At 39.3% G+C, this 19,958-nt stretch overlaps 1 protein-coding gene across 1 annotated transcript in view; it reads right to left on the bottom strand.

Annotated features, from left to right (window-relative positions):
- LOC117317245 overlaps positions 1–19,958 on the bottom strand; it is a 163,995-nt gene that overhangs the window by 40,994 nt on the left and 103,043 nt on the right. The window contains 1 exon segment of the mRNA XM_033871974.1: positions 18,929–19,045. Within this exon segment, the coding sequence (XP_033727865.1) occupies positions 18,929–19,045 (117 nt within the window).

Genomic DNA, 19,958 nt, shown 5'->3' with positions numbered 1-19,958 from the left:
GTTATGAGAATCATAAACCATCCTGAATAGGGATCCAGCCAGATATGTGCGAACCTCTAATTTCGCCTGTGGTCGAATTGTCTTATGCTCTACCAACTAAGGCTGATGCTGTTTTTAACTTACTACAACATATAGCAGACCTATTCTACATTGTTTATTTAGGGTAGTAAACTTTATTACAGCTAAAAAGCTCAGTAGTGTGTGTATTCTGAAATCTCATTATCAGACTAAACTGTCAGGTTAATTGGGAGGATTTTCAGAACATCTGTACAACACATCAAATATGGAGACCCCTACACACATACTCTAAATGTCTGCGGTCTCCTCCTCCTGGGAGGATGTGAATCCTAACTTTTGGTAGGTGATCTGTGAGGGCAGTCCCGAAATCTTCAAAACAAACCTCAAAGCTTATGTATCAACAGACCATGCTAGTTCTCCTAACACAGTAATTACAGCCAGCTTACCCACAGTGCTTTCAATACAAAATGTCATTTCGACCTGAGGAAAGTGTAATCAACAAAGGTCATTCGGTGCCCAACACCAACAAAAAGGTCAAAAGGTCACATGGTACATATTTCTTATTTTTGAGTAAATTTGCAGAATGATCAAGAAACCTAGATTATTTCACAGCCAAGTTAGCATATTGCCATCCTGTTGAGGTCAAATTCTTTAAATTCTTAAAATAAATTAAGAGAATAATGCATTCTGGGATTTGTCTAATGAGAAACGAATGTGCCTATAGACAAGATAATGATATGGCCGAGGACTGATGTAGTTATGGCCGAGGACTGATGTAGTTAGTTTTGATTTAGTTTCTAGGAGGAGTGTAAACTTTGCTGGGCTATAAATATCTATTACATAGTTAGACAGCAATATGGTCTACTGGAATATATAATATAATTACCCCCTCCCTGTCACTAAACACTGGACTGTGTAGGGTAGACAGGGAGCTCAGGGGACGTAATTACCCCCTTCCTCTCCCAAACCACTACCAGCTGTTCCCTCTGGTCACACTAATCACACCCATCCCCTAATCTGTAATTATTGCCATACTGAACATAGCCTTCTTACATAGACATCCCTCCTTCTTCCTCCTCCTTAACACCACAGACAGATATACTTCATCATCAACATCACCATAATACTATTTATAGATCAAGGACTGTCATTTGAAGGTTGCGCTGTAACCTTGAACCTAGTTTTGTTGCTCTCACACAGCTACTCAACACATCTGTGTACATGATATGCTTCTGAGTTACTCAGACAAAATTGTCCCAGAAGAATTTATAGTAATCAATACAATGTCAAAAGTTCAACAGTAAAACTCCATTCAGTGTTTTTGTCAATATCAACCATTAAATACATTGAAGTCAGGTAAATAAGACTAAATTATAAACAATATTATATCATTACATCTATTGACATAATGTGAGGTCAATTCAATGTTTATCATTACAACTATTAACATATCATGAGGTCAATCCAATGTTTATTATTACAATTATTAACATATCATGAGGTCAATTCAATGTTTATCATTACAGCTATTAACATATCATGAGGTCAATTCAATGTTTATTATTACAATTATTAACATGTTATGAGGTCAATTCAATGCTTATCATTACAGCTATTAACATATCATGAGGTCAATTCAATGTTTATTATTACAATTATTGACATGTTATGAGGTCAATTCAATGTTTATCATTACAGCTATTAACATATCATGAGGTCAATTCAATGTTTATCATTACAGCTATTGACATATCATGAGGTCAACTCAATTTTCATCATTACAGGTATGAACATTGTGATGAGGTCAATGAAACGGAGAATCAACCAATGAAACTGAGAATCAACCAATGATTTGTCAGTACATTTTACATATGTTCCATCAGGAAGCCGTATGTAATGGCCAATAAAAATTATTGTTGTTTATGATGTAATCTCTGAATTATGTGTATTACATCATATCATCCGCTTCTACTTCCCCTTTCATAAAGCTGTCAGTAAGCCAACCGCTTATACATAGTTATCATATAGGACGTAGCTGTCAACGCCACTTAAACAAAACATGTCTCTGACATACACTCTACAAGAATGTTGGCAACTCGACCACCATGCATTTGTTTGTAAACAAAAATCAAACCAACATGGTGATCACAGACATATATTTCAAAATCTATTTTGCAGCATCAACGATTTTGTTCTGGAAAACTTTTTTGCACTATCCACTGGGAAAATATTGAATGAATTAAAAATGTAGAGAGCTTAGAATGAACCTGTATGGCTAGATAATAACCATACAGGCCCCTTACCCACACAGCCCTACCGAAGTACCAGTAACATAGGATTGAGATCAGCCAGTGTTTACATGGGTTACAGATGAGCTATCGAAATTTCAGGGTTCATTGACCATCAAACCCTGTTTTTCCTGGCTCCACCTTCTACAGAAAGCTGCAGAAGACGAGTCAGTAATTGGCCCCATGTTTAGGCGGGGAACCATGCTTGTGAAGTGTGCCCCACTTAGCAATGAGGAATCCGAAAAATCATGTGGGATAGCTCGAAAAAAATATTTTGTATAACTCTACTCTCCGATTGTCTACAATTTCATGTGACTACAATAGGAAAAGGCTTAACTCATACAGCTACAAGTAATTAGTCTCTAAATCAAGATGGAATGCACCAAACATGTTGTTGTTTACAGAAGAATGTATATAGGCATTATACCAATACATGACTAACCTTCAAGCATGGTATTACTCGCATCCTTCAATCATGACCTTCATCTTGCATTTATGACTATTTTCTTTTTTTAAATTTACCTTTTTATTCATAACTTCTCAATCTTTAATTTGGAGGAAACTTCTTTTTACCATTTCATAGTAAATAAAATTGTGATGATTTAATTTGTAATAATTTGTACAGGGCAACTTTAGCTACATCTGAATATTTCTGGCAGAAATTGGGTGATGGCAAAAAAATTTGAGTCCGACTTTTCTAACGCTGCCTTAACGTCGTGATGGAATGTATGTGATGGGCAGCCTGTTTGCTTAAGTATTTTACAATACATCTCAACCAACTGTGACAAAAAACATGTTAGAAATAAAACAGTGATAAAGGAAATATCCAGGGGAGATAAAATGTGTATCATACTGGTGATTACTGACATGTCTGCTCTTAAAAAATCACGCCAACAGCTGCATCGGCCTGTTTCCTTGTCTTCTCCGTGATGGCCTGCTGGCTGGGGAGAGGATTGAGAGAGGAGGGAAGAAGGAAGGATAATCGGAGGAACAGACAGGTGTGTTACAGGTAATGGTTCATTTGTAAAATGTTGATAAAACATCCTGCCCTTCTGTTGCCAACAGAAATGAATTTACAGTCTGCTTTCATCTCATTTTTTTGTGGACAAAACTTATCCATGCACTTTTCCTACACCAGACAATATATTACTTACATAGATTTTGGTCTTTATATAACTCCATTGACATAAGACTACTCTTCCATCGTCTATTCCTTCTCCCCTCTCCCACCCCACCTAAAAAAAACCTCATATTAGACAAATCTATCATTCTAAATAGATTCTGTCTCCCCAAAGCCCGACTGCCACCAAGCAGATTCTCGATAACAACCAGACTATCCCCCAACCCCTGAATCCCAGGTTCAAGACATCAAACTAATGTCTCCCTTTGATCTAGTCAGAGAAAATATGTGCAGGTGTTTCAAAATCCCCGTTAATGCTTGTGATATTGCAGGTCATCTCTTTTGACTAGAAGCTCAATTCATAATTTCAATATTTCAGAGACAATTGGCAGGTTTTTTTCATTCCTTATACTAATATACACATGACACTTAATATATACTTGATTATCTCCCCCTAGTATGACTACCAATCCTTAATATATACTTGATTATCTCCCCCTAGTATGACAACCAATCCTTAATATATACTCGATTATCTCCCCCTAGTATGACAAACAATCCTTGATATATACTTGATTATCTCCCCCTAACTTGATTACCAATCCTTAATATATACTCGATTATCTCCCCCTAATTTGAATACCAGAGAGGATTCTCCCTGTCCCTGTCAGTGGTTAGGTGGTGAGAGGGTTCTCCCCGTCCCTGTCAGTGGTTAGGTGATGAGAGGGTCCCTGTCAGTGGTTAGGTGGTGAGAGGGTTCTCCCCGTCCCTGTCAGTGGTTAGGTGGTGAGAGGATACTCCCCGTCCCTGTCAGTGGTTAGGTGGTGAGAGGATTCTCCCCGTCCCTGTCAGTGGTTAGGTGATGAGAGGATACTCCCCGTCCCTGTCAGTGGTTAGGTGGTGAGAGGGTTCTCCCCGTCCCTGTCAGTGGTTAGGTGGTGAGAGGGTTCTCCCCGTCCCTGTCAGTGGTTAGGTGATGAGAGGGTCCCTGTCAGTGGTTAGGTGATGAGAGGATACTCCCCGTCCCTGTCAGTGGTTAGGTGGTGAGAGGATACTCCCCGTCCCCGTCCCCGTCCCTGTCAGTGGTTAGGTGGTGAGAGGATACTCCCCGTCCCCGTCCCCGTCCCTGTCAGTGGTTAGGTGGTGAGAGGATACTCCCCGTCCCTGTCAGTGGTTAGGTGATGAGAGGATACAGACATTCCAGGGTTGGAGTAAGAACAGCTGAGAGCACTACTAAGACCAATGGTTACTATAGTCACGGTGTGTAGAAATTCCAATCACCCTTACCCATATACTGTAGGAGTGTCTTATCTTTACATACTACCACTGATAAAATCTCCTCATACTTCAGCTTCTAAGGACTTCTACAAGTTTAATTGCTAATCTTGCACACAATTCTATCCAATCACTTATTAAAATGTTTTAAAGTTGAGGACTAGAGCTTCTAGTAATTACGCTCAGAATTCTTTTAAGTGATGTGGTTTGGAATTAGGAATCAGGGAGGGATCAATTTGTTCACTAAACAAGAGGCCCATGGGGCCTGTATCGCTCACCTGGTTGGATTAGACCAAATGTCGAAATAATGTTCATATTCAATTTGTTTTATTTGTAAAACTCTAACAATGCTATATATGGTTATAGTGTGGGAATCCGAACTGCTTTAAAGATTAATGAAGTCCAGATTCTCTAAGGTCTGAAAGACCTCAAGAATTGTTTATAGAACATGCATTCATCACTTTATGACTATAGCTAGTAGCGATTTAAAGGAATTACCTCTATTTCCCCTATTGGGCCCAGCCCCTTTGGCCCTTCGGGGGTCAGAGTCACCATTTATGCAAAATCTGTTCCCCTTCCCCCAAGAATGTTTCTGGCCAAATTTGGTCAAAATCCAATAAGAATTTTTTGACTAGTAGCGATTTGAAGCAAATGTTGACGGAAGGACGGACGGACGGACGGACGGCGGACGCCGCGCCATTGCATAAGCTCACCGGACCTTCGGTCCAGGTGAGCTAAAAATTATGGTGGAATTATTTCTACAAAGTTTAGGCTTGTTTCTTTCCATTTCCCTGATTGGCTCCTGGCTCTAGAGTTTTAAACAAAATCCAAGATGATGGTCTTGCAGACATTTTGCTGATAAACCTCAAATTGTAAAATATGTTTATATATCAGATACTGTATTATTAGTGTATAGCTCACAGATGTATTGAAAATAAGGAAAGTACCAGAAAACACAAATCATCATAAATCAGGTCTGTATATTTAGTTAAAGAATTTTCCACTGAACAAATTTATAAAGATCATGACAAAAAGGAGACTGCTTGATAAGAAGCTTTATAACTCCATAGAAATGCTTTCTATGTGGAAAACTGTTACAGAGTTATTTCCCCTTGCTGTTCACATCCCGACCTCTTGACCTCAAGTTTCCATGACATTGTCCATTACCAAGATCTTTATCAGTGAGATCAATTTAATGATTAGGTAAGTATGCTGTACTGGACTTCCAGCCCCATGCCTGGTCTCATGCTAAGTGTTAATTCTATGATGATAGGGAGTGTGTAGGAGGGGGAGCTCATCTTTATCTCCTGGATGGAGAAATCCTTATCACCTGACCCCCATGTTCTCCGCCATGTTCTCCAGTTCTCCAATACTGTGTAAGGGCTAGCCAATGGTACTACGCCACTTGAATGGTATAATTCTTATCAATTTATTTGACCTCCATGTTTTTGTGATACTAGCTTTTCATTCAGGGTGGGAAATTGGATGATCCTGTTGGTGGAAAGGACACATGAAGCTAAGGAGCCTTATCTGTTGACCCGTCCGTTCGCTAATCCTACCTAATGTGGTATACTTTGATGTGTTAATAACTAACTCTAGTAGACACAGGAGAAAAACTAGCATTTCCTGTGGTAGAGAACAGTTTCCATGGAAACTATAGGCCAATGCTTGAGCAGAGTGAGAAGAGAGAATTTCCACTGTAAGAAACAGTATCCATGGCAACTATAGACACGTGTCTGAGCAGAGCAGATCGTATATGTAGGAACATTTGACCTTGACCCCATGATCAAGTCTCCTAGGTTAATGACCCCTATAACCATGGCTGCCAATTACATACTAGGTACTTATGCATGTAGACAGTTTACCAGTACGAGGGTCATGACCGAAACAGTTACAGCTTCCTTACTATAAGACCTTGAGTATTGAACATATACATGACCTTGACCTGAATAATCTGACCTTATTAGCACTGGAAACCGCAAATGAATATTCACACATATGGAAATTTATGTTTCAAAAGAAGGCTTAGTTTGATATGCATTTAAAAATAATACAAAATTGATTCTGTTGTTATTCATTTATTTATTTATTTATTCATAAAATGAACTACATATCATCAAAGTTTTTCTGTTCAGAAGTGGAAAGTTTTATCTTTGGTTCACAAAAAATGTAAATAACAAATTTTGGAAGCCTTTAAAGATTACACCTGTCCTAAGAACTCAGTATTACACCTGCCCCGAGGACTCGGTATTACACCTGTCCCAAGGACTCAGTATTACACCTGCCCTAATGACTCAGTATTATACCTGCCCTAATGACTCAGTATTACACCTGCCCCAAGGACTCAGTATTACACCTGCCCCGAGGACTCAGTATTACACCTGCCCCGAGGACTCAGTATTACACCTGCCCTAATGACTCAGTATTATACCTGCCCTAATGACTCAGTATTACACCTGCCCTAATGACTCAGTATTACACCTGCCCTAATGACTCAGTATTACATCTGCCCCAAGGACTCGGTATTACATCTGCCCCAAGGACTCAGTATTACACCTGCTCCGAGGACTCAGTATTACACCTGCCCCAAGAACTCAGTATTACACCTGCCCCGAGGACTCGGTATTACATCTGTCCCAAGGACTCAGTATTACACCTGCCCCGAGGACTCAGTATTACACCTGCCCCAAGGACTCAGTATTACACCTGCCCCAAGGACTCAGTATTACACCTGCCCCAAGGACTCAGTATTACACCTGCCCCAAGGACTCAGTATTACACCTGCCACGAGGACTCGGTATTACATCTGCCCCAAGGACTCAGTATTACACCTGCCCCAAGGACTCAGTATTACACCTGCCCCTGATGACTCAGTATTACACCTGCCCCAAGGACTCAGTATTACACCTGCCCCTGATGACTCAGTATTACACCTGCCCCAAGGACTCAGTATTACACCTGCCCCGAGGACTCAGTATTACATCTGCCCCAAGGACTCAGTATTACACCTGCCCCGAGGACTCAGTATTACATCTGCCCCAAGGACTCTGTATATTACTCATTCATACAATTCCATCATTGATAAGGACAAATGTTATGCAAGCAAACACTTGGCCAATGATGTGATTCCAGTACACCATAGTTACCTCTCATTACCAGAGAGTTCCCAAACATTCTTGTGATGTTTACATATATGTCATGATGTTTATACAGTGATTGGTAGACCTGATACGAATCTCAACCTTGAGGGGAACAACCTCGTAACCAATAGCAACAGAAATTACAACACTGTAAATACATACACCATGAAAAACTGATAAAAACAATTCTTCTTTAATTGTCAAATTCAATAACTTCTGTCTCTAAACTGTTTAAAAACAGCTATCGCCAACGGTGACTTTAAGTATCATTAAGAGTACAATGGCTGAATTTAGAAAATTTGGAAACAATTCTGTATGAAAAAAAATGATTATCATAATTCACTTACCATTTGGAATTTTTTTCGTGGTAAATTTCCTTATTTCAGGCATTTTGTAAAGTTTTCTTCGGAACTCTTCCAGTAATTCCTATTTATTGGGCAACAATTTGCCAGGCAGTGTTTTAGAGATTGACAGGAGGTAGATTCCAGTACATACTGGGATACTCCAGACGTTATGAGTCACCTGCTTGGAGTACAATCAGAAATCAGAAGAACTTGAGAAGGAAATTTGCTTCCAAGTCAGGTCTGTGGCCTTAGATAAGGCAACTCAAAACTTTGGAGACACACGAAAAATTACTCACATAAAATCTCCCGAAAATATAGCCATCCAGACTGAATGAGAACTTTAATAAAATCCGATCGAAAAAAAATATATACTCCAGTTTGAGTAAAACTTATCACATTTCAACTCTTTTTTTTCTCTGAAAAGTTTATTTCACAAAACTGTTTAAAATCCAAACTGTTACATATCCTCTTCTCAATAAACCAGTAAATTTTCCAGGGAAAATAAATAAAGTTCAATCCAATGGTTTTGTGGAATAAAATTCTGCAGATTTGAAGAAGTATTACCACACTGTATATAGAAAGCACACTATGTATCCTCACTACAGCAACACTACCAATATACAACTCCCCCTCAACACACTGACAGGAACTCTCCTGTAATGAAGTCCTGTACAGTGGTTGTGTTGCCGTGGTACCTGACAGTCCCCCCACTGCTGTGAGGATGAGCGAGCTGAGTGTGTATCTATATACCCCACTGTGCACCAGGCCCTATCAGCCTATGGCTCCCAGATGCTTCCCCCTCCCCTCCACTTCCCTCCTCAAACTCTGCTATCTCTGACACTTGGGCATTCCTGCCAGAAGCCAGTTCTACAGGTATAATATATACATGTACATACAAGACACCTTCCATCTCCTCCATGGACAACTATTGAAGGATTGTACAGAACACAAACAAAATGTTAGCACCTTTCAAAGATTTTTCTTCCTCTTTTAGATAGAGCCAGAAATGAACTAAACTACATCATACAGCTGTTTTGTCCTTCAAGGTCTTCTCACACTAAGAACCTCCACAGTTGCATGTCTCGTGCAACTTCTCAAAGTTTAAAAAATGTTTTCTACTACTATCTAAAATGAAGAGATCTGTGAAGTTATTTTCCATGTGCCATTAGTGGGTACATCTATTTTGCCAGTCAAATGTGGGTTAAATGTTCTTATAGCTACAAAGTTGTATCCGAGACCCTCCAACAGAAGTCACTTGTTGTTTTTTTGTCTGAAGATTCATTGTATGATCAGATAATTATCCTAAGTCTCCTTAAGTATCCTAAGTCTCCTTAAGTATCCTAAGTCTCCCGTAGTGTCTTAAGTCTCCTGTAGAATCCTAAGTCTCCCGTAGTATCCTAAGTCTCCCGTAGTATCCTAAGTCTCCTGTAGTATCCTAAGTCTCCTTAGTATCCTAAGTCTCCCGTAGTATCCTAAGTCTCCTGTAGTATCCTAAGTCTCCCGTAGTATCCCTATGTCCCTGATTGGACAGGAAGTCTCTAGTGTCCCTGATTGGACAGGAGGTCTCTAGTGTCCCTGATTGGACAGGAAGTCTCCAGTGTCCCTGATTGGACAGGAAGTCTCCAGTGTCCCTGATTGGACAGGAAGTCTCCAGTGTCCCTGATTGGACAGGAAGTCTCCAGTGTCCCTGATTGGACATGAAGTCTCCAGTGTCACTGATTGGACAGGAAGTCTCCAGTGTCCCTGATTGGACAGGAAGTCTCCAGTGTCCCTGATTGGACAGGAAGTCTCCAGTGTCCCTAATTGGACAGGAAGTCTCTAGTGTCCCTGATTGGACAGGAAGTCTCCAGTGTCCCTGATTGGACAGGAAGTCTCCAGTGTCCCTGATTGGACAGGAAGTCTCCAGTGTCCCTGATTGGACAGGAAGTCTCTAGTGTCCCTGATTGGACAGGAGGTCTCTAGTGTCCCTGATTGGACAGGAAGTCTCCAGTGTCCCTAATTGGACAGGAAGTCTCTAGTGTCCCTGATTGGACAGGAAGTCTCCAGTGTCCCTGATTGGACAGGAAGTCTCTAGTGTCCCTGATTGGACAGGAAGTCTCTAGTGTCCCTGATTGGACAGGAAGCCTCCAGCAGAAAATTTCTAAAGAAAGTCCAGGATTTTCCTGTTCTGCCAGTATTTACATTTCACAATTCTGGGTCTAGCTCTGAATTATCAATGTTTATAAGCTAACTTACTCTAAACATCAACAAAATTAGTCCGGTCTGCTCTGCGCTGATGTTACCCAAACAATATGGTCACTCCACACGTTGCACATGTAAACATCTACACACCTAAATCTCAGCGTTTAGACAGACACTTCTATTCAACATTCCGGATACATTACTCTAAAATCCATCTTGAAAGATATGAAAAATGTTTATTAAATACAGAAAGGTTTTCTTTTATAATTTTCCTTAGAGAATCTGGCTGTGAAATCAAGTTCTTATATATTTAGAATTTTGTTATGCTGAAGTTAATTTTCTAGTTTTCCAAAAATAACAAGAGGCCCATGGGGCCTGCATCGCTCACCTGGTTGAATTAGGCCAAATGTCAAAATAATGTTCATATTCGATTTGTTTTATTTGTAAATCTCTAACAATGCTATATATGGTTATAGTGTGGTAATCCGAACTGCTTTAAAGATTAATGAAGTCCAGACTCTCTAAGGTCTGAAAGACCTCAAGAATTGCTTTTAGAACATGCATTCATCACTTTATGACAAGTAGCAATTCAAAGGAATTACCTCTATTTCACCTATTGGGCCCCGCCCCTTTGGCCCCTCGGGGGTCAGAGTCACCATTTATGCAAAATCTATTCCCCTTCCCCCAAGGATGTTTCTGACAAATTGGGTTCAAATCCATTCATAACTTTATGACAGTAGTTTGTCTCATCCCCTGTAATCCTAAGTCTCCTTTAGTATCCTAAGTCCCAGTAGTATCCTAAGTCTCCTGTAGTATCCTAAGTCTCCGTAGTATCCTAAGTCTCCTGTAGTATCCTAAGTCTCCTGTAGTATCCTAAGTCTCCTGTAGTATCCTAAGTCTCCCGTAGTATCCTAAGTCTCCCGTAGTATCCTAAGTCTCCTGTAGTATCCTAAGTCTCCCGTAGTATCCTAAGTCTCCCGTAGTATCCTAAGTCTCCCGTAGTATCCTAAGTCTCCTGTAGTATCCTAAGTCTCCTGTAGTATCCTAAGTCTCCTGTAGTATCCTAAGTCTCCCGTAGTATCCTAAGTCTTCTGTAGTATCCTAAGTCTCCTGTAGTATCCTAAGTCTCCCGTAGTATCCTAAGTCTCCTGTAGTATCCTAAGTCTCCTGTAGTATCCTAAGTCTCCCGTAGTATCCTAAGTCTCCCGTAGTATCCTAAGTCTCCTGTAGTATCCTAAGTCTCCTGTAGTATCCTAAGTCTCCCGTAGTATCCTAAGTCTCCTGTAGTATCCTAAGTCTCCTGTAGTATCCTAAGTCTCCCGTAGTATCCTAAGTCTCCTGTAGTATCCTAAGTCTCCCGTAGTATCCTAAGTCTCCCGTAGTATCCTAAGTCTCCTGTAGTATCCTAAGTCTCCCTGTAGTATCCTAAGTCTCCTGTAGTATCCTAAGTCTCCCTGTAGTATCCTAAGTCTTCTGTAGTATCCTAAGTCTCCTGTAGTATCCTAAGTCTCCCATAGTATCCTAAGTCTCCTTAGTATCCTAAGTCTCCTTTAGTATCCTAAGTCTCCCGTAGTATCCTAAGTCTCCCGTAGTATCCTAAGTCTCCTGTAGTATCCTAAGTCTCCTGTAGTATCCTAAGTCTCCTGTAGTATCCTAAGTCTCCCGTAGTATCCTAAGTCTTCCGTAGTATCCTAAGTCTCCTGTAGTATCCTAAGTCTCCCGTAGTATCCTAAGTCTCCCGTAGTATCCTAAGTCTCCTGTAGTATCATAAGTCTCCCGTAGTATCCTAAGTCTCCTGTAGTATCCTAAGTCTCCTTTAGTATCCTAAGTCTCCTGTAGTATCCTAAGTCTCCTGTAGTATCCTAAGTCTCCTGTAATATCCTAAGTCTTCTGTAGTATCCTAAGTCTCCTGTAGTATCCTAAGTCTCCTTTAGTATCCTAAGTCTCCTGTAGTATCCTAAGTCTCCCGTAGTATCCTAAGTCTCCCGTAGTATCCTAAGTCTCCTGTATAATCCTAAGTCTCCTTAGTATCCTAAGTCTCCTTTAGTATCCTAAGTCTCCCGTAGTATCCTAAGTCTCCCGTAGTATCCTAAGTCTCCCGTAGTATCCTAAGTCTCCCGTAGTATCCTAAGTCTTCTGTAATATCCTAAGTCTCCCGTAGTATCCTAAGTCTCCCGTAGTATCCTAAGTCTCCCGTAGTATCCTAAGTCTCCTGTAGTATCCTAAGTCTCCTGTAGTATCCTAAGTCTCCCGTAGTATCCTAAGTCTCCCGTAGTATCCTAAGTCTCCCGTAGTATCCTAAGTCTCCTGTAGTATCCTAAGTCTCCTTAGTATCCTAAGTCTCCTTTAGTATCCTAAGTCTCCCGTAGTATCCTAAGTCTCCCGTAGTATCCTAAGTCTCCTGTATAATCCTAAGTCTCCCGTAGTATCCTAAGTCTCCTGTAGTATCCTAAGTCTCCTGTAGTATCCTAAGTCTCCCGTAATATCCTAAGTCTCCCGTAGTATCCTAAGTCTCCCGTAGTATCCTAAGTCTCCTGTAGTATCCTAAGTCTCCTGTAGTATCCTAAGTCTCCCGTAGTATCCTAAGTCTCCCGTAGTATCCTAAGTCTCCTGTAGTATCCTAAGTCTCCTGTAGTATCCTAAGTCTCCCGTATTATCCTAAGTCTCCCGTAGTATCCTAAGTCTCCCGTAGTGTCTTAAGTCTCCTGTAGTATCCTAAGTCTCCCGTAGTATCCTAAGTCTCCTTAAGTATCCTAAGTATCCTAAGACTCCCGTAGTATCCTAAGTCTCCCGTAGTATCCTAAGTCTCCCGTAGTATCCTAAGTCTCCCGTAGTGTCTTAAGTCTCCTTAGTATCCTAGGTCTCCTTAGTATCCTAGGTCTCCTTAGTATCCTAGGTCTCCTTAGTATCCTAAGTCTCCTTAGTATCCTAAGTCTCCTTAGTATCCTAAGTCTCCTTAGTATCCTAGGTCTCCTTAGTATCCTAGGTCTCCTTAGTATCCTAGGTCTCCTTAGTATCCTAGGTCTCCTTAGTATCCTAGGTCTCCTTAGTATCCTAGGTCTCCTTAGTATCCTAGGTCTCCTTAGTATCCTAGGTCTCCTTAGTATCCTAGGTCTCCTTAGTATCCTAGGTCTCCTTAGTATCCTAAGTCTCCTTAGTATCCTAGGTCTCCTTAGTATCCTAGGTCTCCTTAGTATCCTAGGTCTCCTTAGTATCCTAGGTCTCCTTAGTATCCTAGGTCTCCTTAGTATCCTAAGTCTCCTTAGTATCCTAGGTCTCCTTAGTATCCTAGGTCTCCTTAGTATCCTAGGTCTCCTTAGTATCCTAGGTCTCCTTAGTATCCTAGGTCTCCTTAGTATCCTAAGTCTCCTTAGTATCCTAAGTCTCCTTAGTATCCTAAGTCTCCAGTGTCCCCGATTGGACAGGAGGTCTCTAGTGTCCCTAATTGGACAGGAAACCTCTAGTGTCCCTGATTGGACAGGAAGTCTCCAGTGTCCCTAATTGGACAGGAAGTCTCTAGTGTCCCTAATTGGACAGGAAACCTCTAGTGTCCCTGATTGGACAGGAAGTCTCCAGTGTCCCTGATTGGACAGGAAGTCTCTAGTGTCCCTGATTGGACAGGAGGTCTCTAGTGTCCCTGATTGGACAGGAAGTCTCCAGTGTCCCTAATTGGACAGGAAGTCTCCAGTGTCCCTGATTGGACAGGAAGTCTCTAGTGTCCCTGATTGGACAGGAAGTCTCCAGTGTCCCTAATTGGACAGGAAGTCTCCAGTGTCCCTGATTGGACAGGAAGTCTCTAGTGTCCCTGATTGGACAGGAAGTCTCCAGTGTCCCTGATTGGACAGGAAGTCTCCAGTGTCCCTGATTGGACAGGAAGTCTCCAGTGTCCCTGATTGGACAGGAAGTCTCTAGTGTCCCTGATTGGACAGGAAGTCTCCAGTGTCCCTGATTGGACAGGATGTCTCTAGTGTCCCTGATTGGACAGGAGGTCTCTAGTGTCCCTGATTGGACAGGAAGTCTCCAGTGTCCCTAATTGGACAGGAAGTCTCTAGTGTCCCTGATTGGACAGGAAGTCTCCAGTGTCCCTGATTGGACAGGAAGTCTCTAGTGTCCCTGATTGGACAGGAAGTCTCTAGTGTCCCTGATTGGACAGGAAACCTCCAGCAGAAAATTTCTAAAGAAAGTCCAGGATTTTCCTGTTCTGCCAGTATTTACATTTCACAATTCTGGGTCTAGCTCTGAATTATCAATGTTTATAAGCTAACTTACTCTAAACATCAACAAAATTAGTCCGGTCTGCTCTGCGCTGATGTTACCCAAACAATATGGTCACTCCACACGTTGCACATGTAAACATCTACACACCTAAATCTCAGCGTTTAGACAGACACTTCTATTCAACATTCCGGATACATTACTCTAAAATCCATCTTGAAAGATATGAAAAATGTTTATTAAATACAGAAAGGTTTTCTTTTATAATTTTCCTTAGAGAATCTGGCTGTGAAATCAAGTTCTTATATATTTAGAATTTTGTTATGCTGAAGTTAATTTTCTAGTTTTCCAAAAATAAAAACCAAGAGTTTAAGTAACTTTAATCGTTAAAATTTGTTATCTGGACATAATTATTTTCCAACAGTTTGATGCCTTTCATTTCTATCTGTCTGAAATATTTGTTATGTGCTAAGGGAACTGAATAGATGTCAAACACACCTTCTATTTGTTTCAATGCCTCCGCTAGAGATCCAACCTAGGACCTCTGGCTTACTAGTCGAGTGTTCACCGCTAGAGATCCAACCTAGGACCTCTGGCGTACTAGTCGAGTGTTCACCGCTAGAGATCCAACCTAGGACCTCTGGCTTACTAGTCGAGTGTTCACCGCTAGAGATCCAACCTAGGACCTCTGGCGTACTAGTCGACTGTTCACTGCTAGAGATCCAACCTAGGACCTCTGGCGTACTAGTCGAATCTTCACCGCTAGAGATCCAACCTAGGACCTCTGGCTTACTAGTCAACTGTTGAAGCTAAAGAGTTCTCTCCAGCTGAGCAGTATATTGCGACTCTACAAACATCTATCATAGTTACAAGTGAATAAAAAAGATCTTCCCCAGAATTCTGCATTGCTGCATGTTGGCACATATGAGATTGTACCATCCCTTATCTCCAAACAGGAAATAGCTACCGGGGAGTTTCGAGACTGATAAAAATATCTTGACTACAAACTTGAATAATTTTTTTTTATCGGCAGCTTCTTTAACGATTTACAAAAAAAGCCTTCAGCAATTTAACGGTGGAGTATTTCTAGTTGAGCGTTATCTGACTTGTGAACCATATTAGAGCTATCACCTCTGTACTAGGTAAGTAGTCTAAGATAGCCGCATAAAAGCCAGCGTCCAAAACCGCAGTTTGGTCTACAGGTAAACCTGCCATAGAACATATATCTAACTCAACTACAGATCGTTAAATCATTTTATCATTTGTCTTTTATATATACAGGAACAGTCATATTATTACCGTATTTATTCTCAAAAAAGACCCCTCCCCTTCTATGAATTTTAAGTATTAAAGTTCAGGGAGGGGTTGTTTGTGAACCATTTAAAGGTTACTATTCTAAAGACGATGGATTCTGCAAAAATGACAGAGGGGCTGATTTATGGATAAAAATAGTAAATTTATTAGTTTTTATGCGAAGGGAATGACATAGGGGGCTGATTTATGAATGAAAATGGTAGATCTGTTAGTGTTTTTGCAAGGGGAATTATGATAAAGAATTTTCCTAGTCTGTCTTTCTGAATCTGTCAGATTCTATAGCTGAATTGATGTAATAGAATAAAGACCCAGTGTTTTTTTTTGTTTTTTGTTTTGTTTTGATAAAAAACATTATCTGTAACAATACACAAAAAAAAAATCTGATATGACAGTTACGGAATTATATTTATCAACAGGAAATATCTGATTATAAGCAAACTGTGGCATAACCTGAATGTTTTTACAAACAGAATGGTTAAAACACACGTCAAAACGATAATGATTATTCAACGTATATAGGGCAGACACCGCCAATCTATCATCAGGAACGTACATTTATCAACAGGTAAAGGAAAGATAAACTGATGGCTCTGTTACGAAAATCAAAAAGAACGAAAATCAGACAAGTCTATGTGGAGAAATAATATCTTTCAAAATAATAAGAAAATGTATCTTTTTGTGTTTCTTTGAAAAAATGGACAAAAACTGTTTTTCACAAATATGTCCTATATGTTATGTTGGTAGAATTAAAGACTTTTGAAATTTGCGGAAGAATGTCACTTTCTGTAACACTTCTGACAAGACCTTGTCCTCACATGTGTTTTGTATAAAACCAAACGATGCATGGATGCAGATATGCTACAAAAAATACCCCACCACCAACCTCCCAACAAGTTATGCTCAGTCTGACACACTCCTCCAGTTTACCGCAAATATCCCAGCGTCTCCAAGAATAGATACCAAACACAGAAAAAAGGGGTGTGAATCACAGTAGGAAGGAGATACCGAGGTAAGATGGATGGTGTGGATACAAGATGATGTTTATTTATAAGTCGGATTTAGACTTACATAATCAAATCGTAAAACAATTAATATCAAACAATGTCACTCAATAGAATTTATTTAGAGGTGAATAATCCTACGTTATCCTTTAGCCAGCTGTGGTTCTTGCTTCTGTACCCCTCCTCTCTAACCTCCCCCCTCCCAACCCCCACATAATCACTGGTGCATCAGCCTCACATAAAAGCACTTGCACTTACTTACCTTACAAACGCTTCTCTGACTTGTAATCTATCTACGCATCACTTACGTTGTTTTGCAAACTTTTTACTTGTCATAAATTTCCCTGAGCGCTGTTTTTATTTTCAATTCATTGCTTTGAAAACCCGATAAGTTTTTATTGTGAATATTCCAGATAATATATCGTTAAACTGTTTCTGAGCCAATTTCTCAGTTCTTTGATTGAAATTTCATGTATAATCAATTTGTTGACGAAACATACATGAAAACCATAGCCCTCTCCCCATCAATAAAAAAAAAAAAATTAAAATGAAGAATTATTGAGAACCAAACATATATTTTACTGTTGCACAATGCATCAAGCATATAACAGATCTAACAAATATTTTATTTATTTTAAATTCTGACTTAAATCATCTTGATTTTAACTTTATCACAAAAATCTCTCCAAGAGTGCTTGGATGAGGGTTGATTTAACTGTAATCAGGGGTATCAAAACTCGGATATTTACTAACTTTCCAAAGATAAGGAGATCTGGGCTTAAAACAGTCAAGGACAAGATAAGGGATTACAAATATAGAGGAAAGCTTACAAAAAATTTCCCCTCCCCTTAAAAAAATTTAATGTTAAAATATTTTGAAACTCAAAAAAATCTTGCATTCCTCTTCATGGAAAACAATAAATACATGATTTTATAACTGTTCCATAGAAATATTTTTCCTCAAATAAATTTAAAATCTCAAATTTGCTATTTGTAGAGGCTGTCCTAATGGCTAGGGCGAGAGATCTAGAGACAACATATTAATTATTTTGTCCGATTTTTATCAACATAAAGAACTATGTGATTTCAGTCTTCACAGGAGTCGTAATAATTAGTTCTGACAGTTAACGAGAATTTAGTGAGGGAATCAACACCCACTCACTAATTACATATGCTATCTCCTACAACCCTAGTCCCCAGCCAATCAAACGATGCGTCAAACCCGCAACGCATATCCTCCGTAATTTTTGTGTTCTTAATTTAATTTCTATTTTCATCCAGTGATAAACTCATGCTTAATAATAAGCCTACCCTTGAAAAAAAGATTTAATCGGTCTTATTTTGGGGAAAAAAATAGATTTTGTAATATGATAATATCAATTTTGGTTCCAACTGTCGAACAATAAGCCAGACGCTAACGTAAATCTGACTTCAAGTTAATTTTTCTATAATCAACATTCCGTATAACATAAAATTGGGTTAATCAATTAAATAAATTTATCCCACTTCAACTATCGTACATCAATTCAGACATTTCTCTCCGATATGCTAATCCCGAAACTCATCTCGGGACGAAGATTCTGTATTAAAGTGGCTTGAACCAAATTTTTTACTGCTTTTCCTAAAAGAATGCCATCTGGGCTCATAGGGGTAAAATATGGCATTCAACATTCAAGAAACTAACGAGTGTTATATCAAAACACCGAAAAAAAAGTTTTTGTTAAAAAAAAATTTAAAAAATGCAATTTTTGGGGAACTGTACATAAAAATTTAAGAGGATGAATTGTATTGATTAGTCAGGGAATATTATTACTTATATACCTATACTACTCTGACAACCCCTTAACGACGATAACCATGGACAACACACCTAGAGAAAGCTCGTCTAACGTTGCCTGCATGCTTCTCACCAAAGTTTGTACAACACTACACAGAACGTACAACAAAGCTGAAAGCAAATCCTACGACCCCAGACAGATTAGAAAAAATAAATAAATAAATAAATAAAAATTGCATTTCCTTTGTTTACTTACCATTAATTGTCCCATCAGCATTTTTGACATTTGAAAAATTTTCATAGGAATCCCACCTCACCAGAGCGTCGGAGCCGTCGTCCACCGGAACTGTGACATCCGACTTGAAATCTGTCACTGAAACGATAAAACATGAATGTGATTTATCCCATGATTGGTTAGAAATCGCAGCAGCCATGTTTGACATAGGTACCTTTGGAACTCTTCAACAACCCTAATCAATCACGAAGTCCTTCTGCATCACAAGTATATTTGACCATTATTTGACCATCACAAGTATATTTGACCATTATTTGACCATCACAAGTATATTTGACCATTATTTGACCATCACAAGTATATTTGACTAATACAAATCTTAGCATCACTATTCCTACATCAAAGTTGGCTTTAAACAATTATGAAACTGAAAATATTACAATTACGTATTTTGAAATTTCAAATGGATACTCAAAATTTTCCTAAAATAATTTTAATTTTTTTTTTAAATATTAAGTTTGGATGTTTAGAATGACGGTATATGGCACAGATTTTGTGACGGATCTCTTGCTTTTTTGTTTACAGGAGGAAGAAATAAACAAACAATATAATATATATCCTGAAAATCAATTGCTCCTTTTAGAATCATCAGTCAGTTTGGATGGTTGCCTATTGAAAATCTTGTGTATTTTCTCAGAGGGACTTGAAATGAAAACAGAACTACCCCAAAGCCCTCCAGAATTTGCTAAAAAAAGCTCAGTAAATCTGCAATTTTTCACTAAAGAAAAAAAAAAAAAAAAAGGATTCAAAATCTTAACTAGTTCTGTTAAAAAATCATACAGCAAAATTTCATCAACTTACCACAATTTTATCACCATTTTAATTAAAATTGCGAATAGGCATCAGTCGAAAATTAACCTTGACATATTTGAGCTGGTATATCTATTAAGCTGGAGCCATATGTTACTGCTCACTGTGTCTGCTTTACAAAATCTTCCAAAACCAGACTTTTTCTGAATGCTTAGATAAATGTACAGATAATTATATTACA

Source organism: Pecten maximus, chromosome 19 (genome assembly GCF_902652985.1).
Source record: "Pecten maximus chromosome 19, xPecMax1.1, whole genome shotgun sequence".
In the NCBI taxonomy this organism is placed as follows: Eukaryota; Metazoa; Mollusca; class Bivalvia; order Pectinida; family Pectinidae; genus Pecten; species Pecten maximus.
Note: the sequence above shows the minus strand (reverse complement) of the source record. Positions and strands in the feature narration are given on the sequence as shown.